The sequence below is a fragment of the Schistosoma haematobium genome, chromosome ZW (assembly GCF_000699445.3).
Source record: "Schistosoma haematobium chromosome ZW, whole genome shotgun sequence".
Classification (NCBI taxonomy): Eukaryota; Metazoa; Platyhelminthes; class Trematoda; order Strigeidida; family Schistosomatidae; genus Schistosoma; species Schistosoma haematobium.
In genome coordinates, this window is record NC_067195.1 from 15,860,583 (window position 1) to 15,879,824 (window position 19,242).

General features: G+C 36.9%; 1 protein-coding gene across 2 annotated transcripts in view; it reads left to right on the plus strand.

Annotated features, from left to right (window-relative positions):
* The first annotated feature begins 1,154 nt into the window (after window positions 1–1,154).
* Window positions 1,155–19,242, plus strand: part of MS3_00002868 (uncharacterized protein) — a 42,633-nt gene continuing 24,545 nt past the window's right edge. For both annotated transcript variants that reach the window (XM_051210523.1, XM_051210524.1), the window contains exons 1-5: window positions 1,155–1,945; window positions 5,381–5,705; window positions 8,029–8,155; window positions 9,258–9,477; window positions 18,456–18,555. In XM_051210523.1, the coding sequence (XP_051070521.1) occupies window positions 5,686–5,705; window positions 8,029–8,155; window positions 9,258–9,477; window positions 18,456–18,555 (467 nt within the window). In that variant the 5' untranslated portion in view covers window positions 1,155–1,945; window positions 5,381–5,685. The remainder of the gene's footprint in view (window positions 1,946–5,380; window positions 5,706–8,028; window positions 8,156–9,257; window positions 9,478–18,455; window positions 18,556–19,242) is intronic.

Sequence of the window (19,242 nt, forward strand, 5' to 3'; positions counted from 1 at the left end):
CGTGATAAATGTGAGTCACTACAAGTTGTGGAAAAAAGGATAAGATACAATGCACGAAGAAAGACTGACTAATATAACGTTTATGGAAAGAAATTGAGTAGGTCTTCAGAGAATTCTTTCTTCTAACGAATGTGTATAGATGAATGTAAGATGTATTTACGTTTCGCGGAAATGTTTATAGACATCTCAACATATGAGTGATCAAAAACCGTAGATGCTATTTGCGATTCTTGAACACTGTCATTTAGTAAAATGTGTAATCTCAGTAAAATATTGAGTCTTGTGTCTGAACTTATTTGTTATCACCAACAATGTTGTTTACGATTAACGTTATGGTGAATACTCAGGGTTTTTTATGGTTTTGTAAGTCTCATTAAACTACTTCAGATTTTCAAATAATTGATATTATAGATTTAGGTTAACCAGGCCTTTCTTTTTGCATTTAAACGTAGGAATAAGACCGGATTTTTAGGCTCGTTTCGCATATACTTCAAATTTGTTTAAACCCTTTGAAGTTAAAGAGGAATAGACAACTTTATGGTACTCTACTGGAAACTGACCTAATTTTTTGAAATCATTTGAAAACGTTGTCTGTAACTTGATCACAAGTGACTTTCGAGTTAATTAATTTCCGATCATTTAGAATGTGAGTTCTCCTACGGACAATAGTGTTTCAAGCCGTAAGCCGTGCGTTTGTTTGGAATGATTTTACCGAAACTGTTCAGCTGTTAATCTCAGTTTAAGAACCAAGTTAGCATAAATTATGTACCTCTCGAATGCTCCCAATACTACTTTGTAAAATCAGTACTTGACGGGTTATTTCTAAACTGATTTTTCGTGGTGTTAGCTATCCCTAACGGTATAAAAATATATTAGGAAATGTTTTGGTGTTGTCTTGTCGTTTTTTAGTTCGTAGTGTTTCGAAAACGTTTGTAGTACAGGTATACTAAAAGACTGATCTGAATGTTCCAGCTGCCTGACGTTCATTGTTTAAAGTTTGGGATACACCAATATTCTGCTCATTAGATTGATGCTTTGTTACACCATGGTATTTGTACGAACTAATGATTCCTTTGCACTTGATTACCCGCTTATAACGAATTCCAAATACAATACGTCCGTTTGTGTTCATTGGTTTCTGACAGGCTTAAATGGTACTGTTTAGGGAAATACTAGTTATTACAATAATTCGAGTACTTCCAGTTATGATGAACATATTCAGTATTACGTCACAATTTATTCCAGGTTCAGTGATTTCGCAATGGCTGTATATGCTTCTCTTGTATATTTAGAACGTCACGGGTGAGATGTTGAACTTTCAACACCTTGTCATTCTACGAGCTTAACTTTGTGCTCCGTGTCAGTAGTTGTTTGATGTGTTCTGTTAATGAATGTTCACGTGCTCAAAAATAATGAACGGCTTAAGGGATAATATCAAATGATGATCGAAATAAGTCGGCAATTTGAAAAAATTACATTTCATAATAGATCAGATTAGCTAGTGAAATTTCGAACATGTCATTAAATATATTCGCCGAAAGAGTTATTCTCACTCAAACATGGAGGAACCAGAAGTGACCGCATCAAACTATGATTAACTCAGGAGTCCGAAAGTTTCAATAGCTACTGAATAACTTCATAAAATGTTTTATTGTTTGACGGAACTAAAGTTTACTTAATGAGAACGTCAAGACAGAATGCACTTAAGATAATTACCACTTCATTCAAGAGACAGGACTGGCGCAGTTATGGGAGTTAAAAGACATATTGACGTTCGCCTTCACACATTCTGCGACTTTGAAGTTACTAGACACTAAAGTTGTGCTGTAGGATCAATTTTTTATGAGTCACAAAGAAATTGATTATTATTGTTTAACGAGTGGGTATTAGATATCAAGGTTGTCGGTTAACCTTGGCGTGGCTTCCAACAAAGCCCATATTTATGGTACTTGTAGTTTTTATTTATATTTCATGTCATCTAAATTTAGTATTGTGCTCTTATTTCTGAATTATATTTAAGTCTGTTTTATGATACCTTTTGGAGATGATTATTATACTGTTTTATGTATGTACTTTGTCTACTTTTCCCTTGCAAATATCTATAAAATGATCGGCTCACCGCATAAATGTTTGCATTCAAAGAGCTTTAATTCTGTGGATAGGGGGATGCAATGTCATGAGCGGAAAAAAATGGTCTTGCAGAATCTGTAACCGTTTCAGTCTCACTGCATACGAAATATACATTAAACCTAACTTCCATCGGCTCTATATGTTTTACTGTTCGACTCAGTTGCTACAGATACAAAAGGGAACGAAGCTTTTGGCGTTGGCCAGCAATGAAGTCGGTTATACGTTGATTAGTAACATAAGTACTGACAGCAAATGTTGTCTCGGTGTGATAAGTGCTATTACGGGATGAACTAAACACCCGACTGTGAGACATATATAGGGAAAATCCTTTACAAACGAATAGAAAGTGAAATACCACTGGTTATTGTTCATCATTTTTTTCTCAGACGTGCCTGAAGACCCAGATGAAACTTCCATCGTGTTAGGTAGTTCTAACGTAGTTGTCCTAACTGATGGGAAATGAACGAGAAAACAGCCATATAAAACACCTGTTTCGTTAATCAGTTTTTGTCAGAATCTCATTGTGAATCACAAAATATTCCACCATATCCCCAAGTAAGTCTTGACTGTTGTGTGACTGAAAAAAAATCGATCTCACTCATTATTATTTGAAGTAATTTCTCCGCGTCAAACAGCTCGTATCCATAAACATCTAAAGAAAAGCTCAGTAGTTTGCAGGCAGGAGACGGCAGCACTATGTAAAGCCGTAAACATCACTTTCAAGAAAGTAAAATCCGTTCCTAATTTAATTTGGAGTGTAATGGAGTAAAAATGTGACTTTACTGAAAAGCGTGCACACGTTCTTAATTTAGTAGGGTCTACCATCAGTAATGTATTGTCAAAAGAAGTTTTAGCAGTTTATATTACTAACGTAATAAGACTCGGGAGGTGGGTCAGAGGCAATATTCAATCAAGAAGGGACTTGAAGGTAACACTCGAAAGTTACGAGTAAGGGGATGTTATACTACATAACATTCGAAACTCGTGATTTGAATTTACGTATCCAACCAGATCGTTTACTTATAGATCGAATCAAGTAACAGAGCGCCCTTAATGAATTAAAAAACGTGGAAGTGAAAAAACGTAACAAACCCTAATATTGAGGGTTTTCCGGTGATCAAGTCGTAAAGAAAGTGCTCCCGTGGTCTTCATGAGTAGAGCGAACGACTCTAAAAATACCTTAAATGCGTGCTACACACACCCTCATAGTCTTAGAAATAAAACGTCCGAGGCACGTTTGATGGTGGATGGATTAAGTCTCGATACAATTGTTGTCAAAGGAACGTGGCTCATGCTAGACCTGGAATGCTCTTCAATTACTGCGGGATACATCTATATTAGAATTGATAAATTTGTAGACCTCAAAGCGGCGGGCATTGTGTGATATATTAGAAGTTGCTAGCCTGTAAGGAAACCTGAAAAATGATGAGGCGTAGGAAGTAATTCTGGGACTTGTATTTATCGACAGGCCACGAATCATTTAAGTATAAGTACTGGAAAATCCGGAATATTTGTTAAAAGACCATAACCAGATACCGCACCGCTTACGAAAGATAGTGAGAATATGATAGTCATACCTGCCCAAACGACTGTTTTCGTACACTACTTACTTACACCTGTTACTCCCAACGGAGCATAGACCACCGACCAGCATTCTCCAACTCACTCTGTCCTGGGCCTTTCTTTTTGCTTCTATCCAATTGTTGTTCATTCTTCTCAAGTCTGTCTCCATTTATCGACGTAATGTGTTCTTTGGTCTTGAGAATTCCATGTGAGGGCTTGCCTTGTGATACAGTTGAGTGCTTTCCTCAATGTGTGTCCTATCCACTTCCAGCGCTTCTTCTCGATTTCTTCCTCCGCTGGGATCTGGTTTGTTGTCCCCCACAGTAAGTTGTTGCTGATAGTGTCTGGCCAACGAATCCAAAGTATGTTGCGTAGACAGCTGTTATTAAATACTTGTATCTTCTGGATGATGGCTTCCGTAGTTCTCCAGGTTTCCGCCCCATACAGTAGAACTGTTTTGACATTTGTATTGAAAATTCTGCCTTCGCTGTTGGTTGACAGTTGTTTTGAGTTCCAGATGTTCTTCATTTGTAGATATGCTGCTCTTGCTTTGCCGATCCGCGCATTCACATCTGCATCAGATGCACCGTGTTTATCAATGATTCTGCCCTGACATGTAAAGGCTTTTACATCTTCCAAATCTTCTCCGTCAGTTGTGATTGGATTGATGCATGCTGTGTTGTATCGGAGAATCTTGCTTTCCCTTTGTCTATGTTGAGACCTACTGCTGCTGAGGCTGCTGCTACACTGGTCGTCTTCTGTGTTTGTCGTTGCGTGTGTGATAGAAGAACCAGATCATCTGCGAAGTCTAGATCGTCCAACTGCATCCTGGCTGTCCACTGTATCTCATGCTTCCTCCCATATATTGACGTCTTCATGATCCAGCCGGTCACCAGGAGAAAGGGTGATGGTAAGGAACCTTGCCTGACACCAGTCTCTACTTCGAATGAGTCTGTGAGCTGTCCTCCATGCACGATCCTGCAGTTTAATCCATCATAATAATTCCGTAGGATATTGTTTATTTTCTGAGGCATGCCATAGTGGCGAAAAAGCCTGCATAGTGTTGTTTTATTCACGCTACCAAACCCCTTCTCGAATTCAACGAAGTTGATACAGAGTGGTGAATTCTATTCCATTGATTGTTCCACAATGATAGAGTGTTGCGATTTGGTCGATACACGATTGATTCCTATGGAATACAGCCTGTTGATCTCGAAGTTGAGCGTCTACAGAGTCCGTCATTCTGATTAACAATACCATGTTGAAGACTTTTCCTGGTATTGGGAGAAGAGTGATGCCTCTGCAGTTCTCACACTTTCTGAGATCGCCTTTCTTTGGTATCTTGATGAGATGTCCTTCTTTCGAGAGTTATGGTCACCTGACCGAGCATTCGAATGCTTTGATGAGTTTTGTCCGATTTTATAAGCCACCTATGTAAGACCACATCTTGAGTACTGTGTCTAAGCAGCCATCCATTTCTTATTAAGGATACTGACACGATCGATAGTGCTAGGCGTGTGGGAAAAAAGTCAGTGAAGGGTCTTTCCAAATTTCTTTTACGATGAGCACTTAAAACGCCTGAACTTTGTCGCCTTATCGTATCTTCAGACGCGAGGTGACATGTTATTGGTATTCCATATATTTTATGTCTTGGATGTTTGTATGTTTATACTTTTGCTCCTTCCAGAACTAATCATCTCCAAGGCCATAGCAAGAAGGTTCAAAAACCGCGATTTCAGAAACTTACAGTAGGGTTCCATTTTTGTCGTCAAGTAGTCAATGACTGGGACGCCTTACTCGAACAAGTGGTATCAGCACCATCAGCGAACGTTTTCAAAGAGAAGCTGAACCTTCACTAAAATACAAGCTGCAAGGGTTAACACAGGTCTGCCAACCTACTATCTTGGTTATTGAAGACTGAATTGACTAAATTCGTTCTACAATCTGCTCGTAAATATTTGTCGACATTTGTATTATATTCTTCAGAATCAGATGGCCACCATGTGGAGCCGGTAAGTTGGTAGTGCGGGTTTTTTATTTCTGGCCTTAAAATTTACTCTTTATTTCTTGTTATTTTCGTATAGACAATGGCATAGACTATTGTGTACTTGAAAGTGATTTTTTATACTATTTTCTTTTTAATCTGGTTCTTCCCGAATGAATGATTTTGAAGGAGGTCTCTGGTACAGCTAGTTGGCCAGAATGAACTAGTTGACCTTTTACTGACTGTATCCAGGCAGGGTAATGGTCAGAAATGCTCCCTGCTAAAGTCTGCTCTGTGTGATTGATATCATCCATCAGTTCGCCTGCCCATGTGGAGTTCTTTATTTATTTTTTATTTAGTATTTGAACACATAAATATTGGTACAAAGAGGCATCGAATACATATACGCCACACATGTCACCTGATTTGTGTGTGGGCTGTGATACTGTCCGGATGCCCAGACCGAAGCAGGTGGTTTTCTTAGGGTGGTACACCCAGAGCCTTCAACTTACAGGTCTGATCCACAGGGCAGTGGAGCAACGTCAGGAGAAGCAGTCCCATGGTAGTCGGTGACCAACAATAGGGTTCACATGCCATTTGTTCCCTCAGGGTTCTGGAACCCATGTGTACCACTGGTTTGGAATTACGGTTTTCCAACTCCCCTAGGTGGACACGGAGGGTCTACCAACCCGTTAATCCGCCGAACATTCGCTTTTCGCCATCTCAATTTCGTAAGCAACACCTTCGTCGCAAGAAGTCAGTGACTAGGAATTCCCTGGTAATAGCTGTTTACGTGCGGCCATGTGAGACCATTCGCGATGGAGAGCTAACCCTCCTCGCCCTCGGCCGTACCATTACATTTGGGGGCCGTCAATTTCACTAAAAGTTGGTTGCTCAATATCACAAATTGGTTGGATCTAAAGTAGCAAACAATTCCATTCCAGCTCAGCTGTTTAAATGTTAAGAGCTCACTACAAAACGCGTGCGTCCTGGGTTTTTTACTTGGTAAAGTGGTGAACAGACACCGCTGAAGATTCTATACTAGGTCAAAACAGCTGTTCATTGCTTTCTGGTCTTCAGTGGTTATCTAATGAATGTCAATCCCCAATGTAAACTATTGCACTAAGAGCAAATTAGTCTTATCCAATCGAATACTAAGATCCAATTCAGTGCCACCATCCGCATAAGTATACACATTAACCTCATAAAAATGTAAGGAAGCTCAGTTGACTTTCGACACCAAAAGTACCTCGATTAATTTTCTGTGTCATATAGTTGTCTCTTATCGAGTCATTGGATTAAGAGCTGAATACTTAAGGTTGGTGAGTCACATAGATGTTTTAGAACATCACAGTCACTTATCTACTACGACACTTGTTTATAATAAGATTTACAGGGTATATGTTTATTTTATCTAAAAAAATTGGTAATTTAAATGTCACGACATACATCAAACTAAGTTTGAATTTTAACCTGACAGCATATGTTAACCAAATTTACATGAAGCAGTCAGTTTTTTCTAAAAAATTTTATTTTACAAACATTTCAAACAAGTCATTGAAAGGTTTTATAACAGCAATATTGTGAAGGATATTATATATATATTTTTTGGCCCAACCACTCATACTTGTGGTGTACTAAATTTCTTGCACCCATATTCTATTAATGGTAGCGTAATTAAATAATTTTTTTCTTAAATTAGTCACTACAAAGATAATACTTGTACTTCGAATGTATCCCCCAGTAGTCATACTTTTGTCATGAAATCAATGCATCGGGACTAATTTTAAATATCTTCAAGAAGTGAAAGTTACGTTACATCGACACAAACTTTTCACTGATCTGTTTTTAGTCGGTTTTATGTATTTGGCTAATAATATAAAATCCTATAGAAAATTAAACAACACAGTTGGAAGAAGAATGCTTTCTATTCTCCGTTCATGTTATTAAAAAATTTCACGTTTGCCTTGTATTGTATAGACAATTTGGCCCATTGCACATTTTTGTCGTGCCCTATGTTAATTACAACTGACTATCACCTGGCTGTTTCTGAACATTTTTGTCATATTTTTTTCCTTTGAAGAAATAATGGTCTTTATCACCTTAAATTAATTCTCAACATATTGATAATTTTTGGATCTGCTTTTAAAATTTACCCTTCATTAGGTATGGTAGTAGTCATTATTATTATTTTATTTAAGTCACTATAAAGTCAACCCAAAGGTTTAATTATTTTTACTGTTTGATCATTGCTAAATATAGTTCTTAGTTTGTGGGAACCTGGATATTTGATATTTAGAAAAACTCCAAAATTTTTACTATTAACTATCCTACTTTCTTTCTCTTACCAGAACCGAAAGACATAAATGGATGTGCCTTCTGTTTATTGGTGCAGTTGGCCTCTATGCTTCTAGGGCAGTAATGCCGATTGCTTCCGTTGCTATTGCCTCAGAATTGAATTGGAATCGTAAGGAAATGGTAAGTCTGAAGGAAGTTTCAATAAAACTAGCAATTCTTAATAAATGTTTGCAAGGTTGCAATTATCTTCGCAGTCAAATTGATGAATTGCTGATATGTTCGACCGTTTAACCTTTTTACAAATAAAAAATAAGACGTTTCGGTTGTTATGGAGTGGTTTTAATTAATTTGGATAACCCAAAAAACTTGGTGAGAAAGTTACTTTTAAACATTTGGATTACTTGTAGTTTTATCATCTAAAGAGTAGAAAAATTGCTCTTCAAATATGATGGTTCAACCGAATAGTGAATTCCTTACTTCTGCCAAATGTACCGTATGGGGTATTGTTTTCAGCTGGCAAGCTTCTCCACTTTAGTGCTGAAAACCGGCAAACCTATTCTCTTTACTGTACCGTCGCTTTATTGGTTAAAGTACTTCAATGTAAATCATTCTTTTTTAATTTTCGGTTGTAGTTTATCTGTCAGGGCTTGGTCAGCTGATTAGCTACACTCGCCTTCACAAAGTGGGTATGGCTAAAAACGGGGAACACACTTCTTTGCTTGATTGGTAGGTTGTGCTAAACCTCTTAAAGCGGAAATGCGGCATAATATAATAGGGGTCTGGTCTGTCTTTCGAGATACTCTTTAATGATAAAGCGCTTGCGAACTTCGTAAGAAAATTGCTTCTCTTCATTCATGCAGCAGGGTTGTCATAAAAATCAACAAAGACGGCTCTCTGACATTTAACATAGGTCTGTGAATGTGTAAGTTGCATCCATCGGAGTTGGACAACTCTGATTCTAGATTAGTTGTGTATGCAAACTTCAATAATCTAAGGGGAAGAAATGCTCATTAGTTCTGATCTCAATCAGCGACTCACATATGTAAAAATTCCTGTCTTACTTGAGTAGTTTTCATTTTATTGTATTTGTTATCTGTTTCAGATATTTTACTAAAAATGGTTAATAAATAAAGAGAATGTAATTCATAATTGAGGCAAACACATCACTGCGTCCATTAAAGTATTCTTACTACTATGAATTTAATGCCTTAGTGTCTTACAAGAGGGTTACCAGATAATGATCTAAAGCAACTTCTTTTATGTGATACCACTTTTTCTACAGGGTTTCATGATGGGCATCTTCTTTTGGGGCTACGCTGTTACACAGTACCTGGGTGGTTATCTAAGTGATGTGTTTGGTGGAGAAATTGTAATTGCAATCAGTTCTGTTGGTTGGTCTATACTAACCGTTTGCTTTATATGGCTCCCAAGTATCAACCTGGGCTCAAATGATATATATGGGCTTTTCATAATTACTCGCTTTTTACTAGGGATATTTCAAGGTAAGTTTTATGTATCATTGCGTTCCTGATATTGTTTGTTTTCGAGTAGAAGTTTTAGAACGCAAATGTTTAAGTTAGCCCATCTTACATAGCTTTCTATCCGATTGTTCTGTTTAGTGCTTATACCTTCTTAATGTTAGACGTTTATTTGCTTACTTTCAAAATACATTACCTGTTGTATACAAAGGTTCATATTTAAATGATGAATTTCCAATAAATTTGTCATACCGTTGTGCAGATATTCCATAAATTATGTACTAATATAATATTGATATTTTCTTATTTACCAAGCAGAACAGATCATTTACACTATTGTCACCTGTTGGGTGTGGTCTGTGGATATTTTTTGTATCCGATTCCACATTAATGGGTTTTTATTCACAATGTCCATTGGCTTTGGGGAATGTTCATATTGTGTGTCTAGTCATTACCAACTTCAACGTCTCGTGCTGTGTGGAATACTATGTAAAGAGTGTCAGGGTGATTAAATAAATACATACAATCAAACCCTTAGGTTTTTAGTCGATAATTCGTATCATTTAGCAAGATTTTAGTCTTCTAAATGAAGGTTCTAGAAAAAACTCAATCATCTAAATATAACCTACAACTAGGTCTTATTGTTTTACATTTTCCATACATTGTACTTACCCATCTACCTTACCTTTTCCCCCTACTTTATTACTACTTACTAAGTATTTATCTTTGGTTCTTCTCTTCTTGATTTTCTCACCTTATAATGATGTATTGTGTAATAGCTTGCGTCACCATGCAGCTATGCTGTCGTTTTTCTATCCCTGTCGACTTATTTTTAGTCAAATTAGTGTCTGATTTGGATGAACCTCTTACAGTTTGAACAGAAGTATTTCAAAAGTCAGTTTATCGGTTCAGTACCTGTTAAACAAAATAGTGTTATGCATAACTGGTTTAGTTCATAGAAATGCGATTGATTTGAGTAATACGGCCTAAAAATCTTTCCACCCGGTACAATTCACTACGTTTTGTCTGAATGCTCCATATACTGTTATCCTATTTCTATCACTAGTTATTATTATTATATCTTTTTCGGATGTCACATATGTCTAATCAACCCATATTAGCTCGTGTAGAATTAGGTTGGGAAAAAGCTTGGATGGTCAGATTAAAATATCTTAACAGTGCATGAGGTCTTCGAGTATATTGTCCAACTGCAGACTTTTTATGTGTCCCTCTTTAGTATTCTATCTTCTCTTGTTCGTTTGTAGATGTCTAACTTACAAGAAGAGTAGATGAAACACTTAGAATAGGATACATAGAAAGTTCGAATTCGGACAATACACTCATTTCTATAGTACTGTACCAATCAGATATAAGAGGATCTTGGTAAAGATCGTAACACATCGTGCTAGAAGGATTCTCTCTGATGAGCTGAATAATATTCGTAACCTGCTTAGTAAGGACGGATATCCAATGAAATTCATCAACAAACATGAATGATATGGAAAAAAGACTAAATGTATCTACCATTCTGAAGAAAGTACTGCTCTTAAGTTCACAATTTTTAAATGATGCTACCGAAGAAATTGTAACTTGTGGCAAGCCCATTTGACTATTGTATCATTTATCTAGTCATTGTAACTCAGACTCAATCCACTATGTTAATTTCGGTGTGTATGATCGAAAGTATGTCTGTACATTAACGCTTAAGCTATCTTCCTATTGGTCTCAATGTTCAGATAATCGATAATCTATCCACACCCGATTAACTCTCAAATATATATGGATTTTTAATAGACTCACACACTCTCCCTGTTTCATCGTGTGCTTGCTCACCGAACGCTTGTGGATTATTATTATTCATTATCAATAAACTATCTCTATAACTGGTGTTCAGGCTTTTTAATAATCTCGAGTAAATTCGCAATTCTACTAGGAGATTAAGCCTACCTAAAATACTCAGTTACGGGATATTATTATTTGGAGTCAGATATTGAGGACATCATCCTCAACATTTTGGTGAACCGCTTTTAGAACACACACCATTCCTCTACGAATTCTGCTGCATACTATCCAAGCGTATCTTAAAGAACTTCACATTGGAATTACTATTACAATTATTAACAATTCATTAACAGTCATAATAAATCCATCCATAACATTGTCCCTTTGGAATTATTGCTGTATATTCGCATATTTAAACCAAAAGTGACAGTTTTTCTTTTTGGTGAGTCTTACATATATTTCTTGTTGTTATTTTTGATTTCTCTTCATATTGTATATTACAATCCTCGGCTTATTATTACTATTGCTTCTTCGTATCATGGCACTTGATAATTCGCTAAGTCTTTCATCTAAATCTATTTCCGTGGGTGCCATCTCTGTACCTTTACCCATTTTTAATCCACGAAAGGCTGAACTCTAGTTTGCTCGCTTAGAAAGCTTTTTTGTAGCAAACAAAATCACAAACCAGAGTACGAAATTTAGTTATGCAAATTCACTGCTGCCAGATGACGTCATTGAACAAGTGCCGGATGTCATTTTTAAGCCGGATCCTGACTCACCATTCGATTGTCTAAAAGAGAGGTCATTCTTGTCACATCTCTCACCGACCAACAGACAATTGATCAACTTTTAGCCAACGTGGAGCTAGGTGACAATACACCGTCACAGTTAAAACGCCACATGACAAACTTATTAGGAAATCGTACAGTAGACAAACGTCTACTATATCAATTGTGGCTCAGACGTCTCCCTCAAAACATTCAACAGATACTAGCAATTGGAGACGAAGACGTTGATTTTGATAGACTAACAGACATAGCCGACAGAATTTACGAACGGTCCAAGACTCACGTTGTATCTCAAATCCAATCAAGCTCAGCTGACGAGATCGCCGAGTTACGACGATCAGTTGATACCCTTACGAAACAGATAGCTCAGATCCAATTATTGAATGCCTCCCATAGCAAGCGTAGAGGAACATCCACAAGCCGTAGACGACGTAGTCCAAGCACTACTAGACACAACATTTGTTGGTACCATAGAACATATGGCAAACAAACTAGAAAATGTACTCCACCTTGTAACTTTGCAAGCACACAGAAAAAGGAACGTCAAGACCGTAGGTTAATGACGACTGCACTCACAGACCACAACTTTCAAGACAGTCGTCTATTATATGTTACAGACAAAAGAACCGGCACACAGTTTTTAGTCGACACTGGGGCAGAGGTTTGTGTAGTACCACCTACTGCACTCGAGAAGAACACACCTGACCCCAAACTAAAACTGCAAGCTGCAAACAGGTCTGACATCAAGACGTACGGCAAAAGGCGGTTGCAATTAAATTTCGGTCCTAAATCTAATTTTTCCTGGAGTTTCATCATAGCGGACATCCTCGTTCCTATAATCGGCATTGATTTTCTGCAATTCCACAAAATACTGGTAGACGTCAGAAATAGGAAACTTGTCCTTGCCGAACAGAGTAAGGAAATTAGAGGGATTATATCAAATGAGACTTCCATACATTTATTAGTTAAACCTCATCATGAGAACGACAAATACGTCAATTTACTTAATCAGTTTCCAGATTTATTACGACCGAGTTTCAAACACGACAAACCGACGCATACCGTCGTACACCACATAAAGACAGAGGGTCCACCTGTGTTCGCACGTCCAAGACGCCTTGATCCCTCTCGTCTGGCTATCGCAAAGAACGAATTCAACAAAATGATTGAGTTGGGCACCATACGCCCCTCCGATAGTCCGTGGGCATCACCGCTCCATATGGTACCTAAGAAAAACTCTTCCGAAGTTAGACCGTGCGGTGACTATAGAGCTCTCAACAGCCGGACCATACCAGATAGATATCCTCTCCCACATCTGCATGACTTCACTCATAGCCTATCTGACGTGTCGATTTTTTCAAAAATTGATCTCGTCCGTGCTTACCATCACATTCCAATTCATCCAGACGATGTTCCTAAAACAGCCATTACTACCCCCTTTGGACTATACGAATTCGTCCGTATGCCTTTCGGATTAAGGAATGCTGCACAAAGTTTCCAGCGTTTTATTGACCAAGTGGTACGGGACTTACCGTTTGTGTATGCTTACATAGATGACCTACTTATAGCAAGCAAAGATGAAAATGAACATCTAACTCATCTGAAAATGCTTTTTGAGAAGCTAAACGAGTATGGGTTAGCGGTCAATCCTGACAAATGTGAGTTCGGAAAACAATCCCTCACCTTTTTAGGTCACGTACTTGATAAGCAAGGCATTAAACCAGTTCCTGAGGAAACACAAGCTATCAAAAATTATCCTTTGCCTGATTCATTCAAGAAACTACGACGTTTCCTTGGGATGATCAACTTTTACAGACGTTTTATCCCTAAATGTGCAGACTTAGCAAAACCACTAACTGATTTACTAAGGGGACGAGCTAAATCATTAGCAATGACACCGCAAGCAATTCAAGCATTTGATCAGTTGAAAAGCGCTTTAAGCACAGAGGCATTACTAGCACGACGAAAGGTTGATGCACCTTTAGCAATAATGACCGACGCTTCTAACGTAGCAGTAGGTGCTGTACTTCAGCAACGTGTCAATGAACAATGGCAACCCCTTGCATTTTTCTCAAAAAGGCTAAACGCAACGCAAACAAAATATAGCACATTCGGTAGAGAACTGTTGGCTATCTACTTAGCCATCAAACACTTTCGCTATATGTTAGAAGGCAATTCTTTCACGATATATACTGAACACAAACCCCTAACTAAGTCCTTGATGCACAATCATGATAAATATAGTCCGCGCGAAATTCGTCAACTAGAATTCATTTCACAATTTGCAGCTGATATACGCTATATTAAAGGCAATGCAAATGAGGCAGCAGATGCACTATCGAGATTAAATATCAATACCTTCTCGATCCCTGATATAGACTATCAAGAAATGGCAAAGCATCAAAAGCTCGATACGGAGCTACAAAAGCTTTTGCAGTCTAAGGAAACGAAATTATTATTCCAAAACATCCCCATAAACAACAAGGACACCTTAACTTGTGATACCTCAACAGGTAAAACTCGCCCTTTTGTACCTTACGGTATGAGACGAAATATTTTTGAGAAAAAACAGACAACTGTAAAACCGTCTAAACCTGCAGCAGAGCAAGCACCATTCAAACTACCTGCAACAAGCAACACTTCAAATCAAAGTTCAGCAGCAGCACAAACTACAACAAGATCAGGAAGAAGAGTACATTGGCCAGATAGGTATGTAGCAACCACTATATTTATCTAGACCAAATCCTGAGACTACTCTTATAACACATAAAAATCCTACTTTATTTTGATTACTATTTTTTTATTTATTGGCCCCACGGATCATCATTATGCTTACATTTTAACTTTATACAATTCATTAATGTTAAATATACACTTGTATATACGATATGAAACGTTTCAACACACAAGCTGTTATTACAATTTTACGCTTACTCATCATATTGAGTTGTACTTTCATTTTTAAAACAGTTCCGTTCTTTATCTCTTTGTCGAACATAGATGTTAATCCAATTTTTTTTTGGTACATAAAAACATCAATGTTCTGGATGGGAGCTTATGTGGCAAGCCCATTTGACTATTGTATCATTTATCTAGTCATTGTAACTCAGACTCAATCCACTATGTTAATTTCGGTGTGTATGATCGAAAGTATGTCTGTACATTAACGCTTAAGCTATCTTCCTATTGGTCTCAATGTTCAGATAATCGATAATCTATCCACACCCGATTAACTCTCAAATATATATGGATTTTTAATAGACTCACACACTCTCCCTGTTTCATCGTGTGCTTGCTCACCGAACGCTTGTGGATTATTATTATTCATTATCAATAAACTATCTCTATAACTGGTGTTCAGGCTTTTTAATAATCTCGAGTAAATTCGCAATTCTACTAGGAGATTAAGCCTACCTAAAATACTCAGTTACGGGATATTATTATTTGGAGTCAGATATTGAGGACATCATCCTCAACAAACTCAAGAACTAAGAAAGGTGGTCCTAAAAACATTTACTCTAGTTAGATTTCCTGAATTCTCTACGTCCATGTGTGTTCAGCAGTTTAACCGCTCCTTTGGAGTCAGTCATATAAAGCTTACAGTTCACCAAGTCCGTCATCGTATAACAGAACACCATCCGTCTTGATTGAGCAAAGGACAGATAAAAGTGCTTAAGTGTTCCTTTCTCGTTTACTTGGTGGACACAGGTCACCAAGTTGGATTGAATAATGCTTTTAAGGTTATCTACCGTATTACATGAAATTTAACACATGGTTTACGAGTTCGTCTGTTGCGTATTGCTGAAGCTGTTGGAATCCGTGTTCACAAACTTGACTTGGATCCGATGGAAGTGTTTACATCCACTCACGCTACCTTGGCCATCAGTTTAGTGTTTGGCTGAAGTCTACTTAAAACTTTTTCTTCAAAAATATTTAAACAATGTTCCAATTTCTTATACTTTTGTATTTTTTACATAGTACCAACATTAATCTCTTGATTCTTACATAACTACTATATTACCAAACTTTTATCGAAATATTTTGTTAGTTCTTTTTATATACTATGCAATGTGATAACTGTTTGATTTTCCGAATAATTACCTTGATTGTTACAATCCTCTTTCTTCCAACTACTTAATATTACTTCATAATTAAGGTGATATTATATAAGTATTGCGTAACACAACTGCTGGGTGGGTGTTATTTCATTGTTGTAAATCATTGTAATTGGTATATAAGAGATTATCGTAAATGTTTTTTGAATTCTAATGGCTCTTGATCAATAAACTTGCATAAGTCAACTGGAATTAATAAGTCAAGTGTAAGTGAGATTATATCGGAAAAAGACGATACACTCATCTGCTCCCAGTCCAGGCGTTTAGAACGATGGGCGGAACATTTCAGAGAACAGTTCAGCTGGCCTTCAGCTACTCTACAACTACCCTCCATTCCCAGACAGTGTGAATGGAACATTGAAGTAGGTCCTGTAGTTAGTCGAGAATCAAAGTAGTCTCTTTCACCAATGACCACCGTATTGAAGTTGGAGTTGGAATAGTGTAGCTTAGGGCGCCAACGTATAAATCTTAAGTATGACTGACTGTTTTTTTTCATAACTTGTTTACCCTGCATTTCTAAAGTGCGTGATAATTAAAGCCATGTAATTGTTGTCTACCAAGCTTTATCTTGATACATAGTAAAATAAAGATTTCATGTGGTAATATCGAATAAAATATACTGTACTAGACATACCTATACATTATCGTAATATTTTGTGATTTGGATCGAATTTAGTCTATAGGTAAAAAAAATCGCTTAACAGTTATACTTTCTCAGTCAAATTTTACCACGGTAACTCTGCTTTTATTTCAAAGAGCTGACTGTTTCAAAGGTGGAATTGTCCCAGTTCTAGGGCCATGGTTACTTTTTCCTTGGTGACATTATTCAAATTTTATGTTATGTTATAATCGTTCATTTATGACATGCTACTATGGTTATATTTGAATAATTGTACTCCACCCATGTTGCTATGGTAATTGCTAACTTCCTGTGCCTTCTTTAGTGGGACAATTAATTTTTTCGTGTGACCAACTATGTATAGTCTGATTTTCTTATTATTATGTATTTATTATATAATTCGGTTGTGATGTGAACAAAGAGACAAGAAGCCTTGACAAACTACGGAAGCTGATTTTGGGAATGTTATTTCATTTAATTCAAGGCTTGTAAGGCACTAAAACGTATTTTTGTTTTTAATTTATTCTACAGACCAAAGGCTTTCTTTTGATGTATCATTCACTGCCATAACCTTTTTTGTTCCAAAGCTATTGTAATTTAAACATAATATTTTGTACTATTTTCTACCGTGATACCCATTTTTGGGACGTGATTGTATTTTTCCTAATTTTTTGTGCATTGTGGTCTGGTTAGTCATCTGTTTATTCATTTATATTTTTTACACTAATCTGAATCGGGAACCAGATCGGAATTGGGAATAAATCGAGTAGTGTTCCAATTGACTTGTCTTCTCTCTTTCTCTCGTGCTTGTCAGTCAATCAGGTGACAGGATAATTTTAGTCTCTACCCTAAGCAGTTAGTCTCACTTCGAACTGTAGCTTCAAGGTTAAATCAGTCACCCTATCGCTTCAAGGTCTTAATCTAGACTTAGACAAGTTATCCTCTGCATAGTAGTGGGTAGACGGATCAAGGACATAACGGAGTGTAAATTGTACTGTTTCGTTATGTTGACTGTTATGTCATTTAATTACTTTTCTTTAATCAATGGAAAGAAATTTGAACGTTTTAACTTTGCAACTTTTATACGTGCTTCTCTTTTTACATAACTTTTCGTTTTGATGTATTGTTACGATGGGCAGAATTGGAGAATGTTTGACTGATTACGTTTCAGCTTTCATATATATTTTTGGTTAATCACTTGGGCCTTAATAAAGTTGATGAAGGACAATATTATCGGTTAGAGATATCCATCAAAATAAAATTAACTAGTCAAAGTATATATTGTTAGTAATAAGTAAAAACAATCTCCGATTTATTTCTTTATACAACTGCTATCAAGTAAAATGTAATTTAAGACAGTTTAACCAGTGAAGGTACTGTGTCTACTTTGGTTTTCAAACCTACTAAAAAACGGTTATCACCTTTAATAGTGATATCACAGAATGTAGGCACTCATAAATTTGGAGTGGACCTTGTAAAAATAAGGCATGCTTTAATGTAAATGTGATAAAATGATGACAATTATGAAAGTTAAACAGCATGATATTTACAGTTAAGATACTAAATTATATCTTTTATGTCGAAACAGTTGTTTGGCATCATTCAAGTTGCTTTTTTCTTACTCTAACACACCATTTGATAACAATTCTACAAAATTAACAAACTCTCCTAATATTTATCTGTTTACCAAACTTTCAGGATTTTACTATCCGAGTTTAGCAAGTTTAATGGCCAATCGTGTTCAAGTATCCAATCGAAATATCACTTTTGCTGTGATAACTGCTGGTACACATTTGGGGTATGTATTTATAAACATTTTTATGAATCTCAGTTTCGCAGTTTGTAGTGTAATAGCCTTTAAAATCTTTTAAAAGCGTGTTTTATTTCAAGTCACTATTAACTATAGACTTCTAGAAAACGGATTAACATAAATTCACTCAACTGTGTTTACTTACTTACGCCTGTCGTCGCAACTCCCACGAAGGAGCATAGGCCGCCTTTATGTACGTTGAGGCCTACTGCTATAGGGGCTTCCGCTAAACTGTTTGTCTTGACCTGCATTTGTTGGTATGTATGAGATAGATCTAGGTCATCTGAGAAGTCCAAACTGTCTAGTTGTATCTAACCTATCCATTTTATTCCGTGCTTCCTGTCAGATATCGAGGTCTTCATAATCCAGTCAACCACCAGAACAAAGAGAAAGGGAGAGAGTAAAAAGCTTTGTTTACCTCCGGTCCTTACTTGGGATGTGTCTGTCAGCTGTCATCTATGCAGCACTTTGCACTGTAGTCCGTCGTATGAATTCCGGATGTTGACAACCATCTCAGGTACACCATAGTGTCGAAGTTTCTATAGTGTCCTATCCACACTGACAAACGCCTTCTCACAGTCAATGACGTTGACGTATAGTGACGAGTTCTACTAAACTGATTGTTCAACAATTATCCGTAGCGTCACTATTTGGTCCATGTACGACCAATCTTTA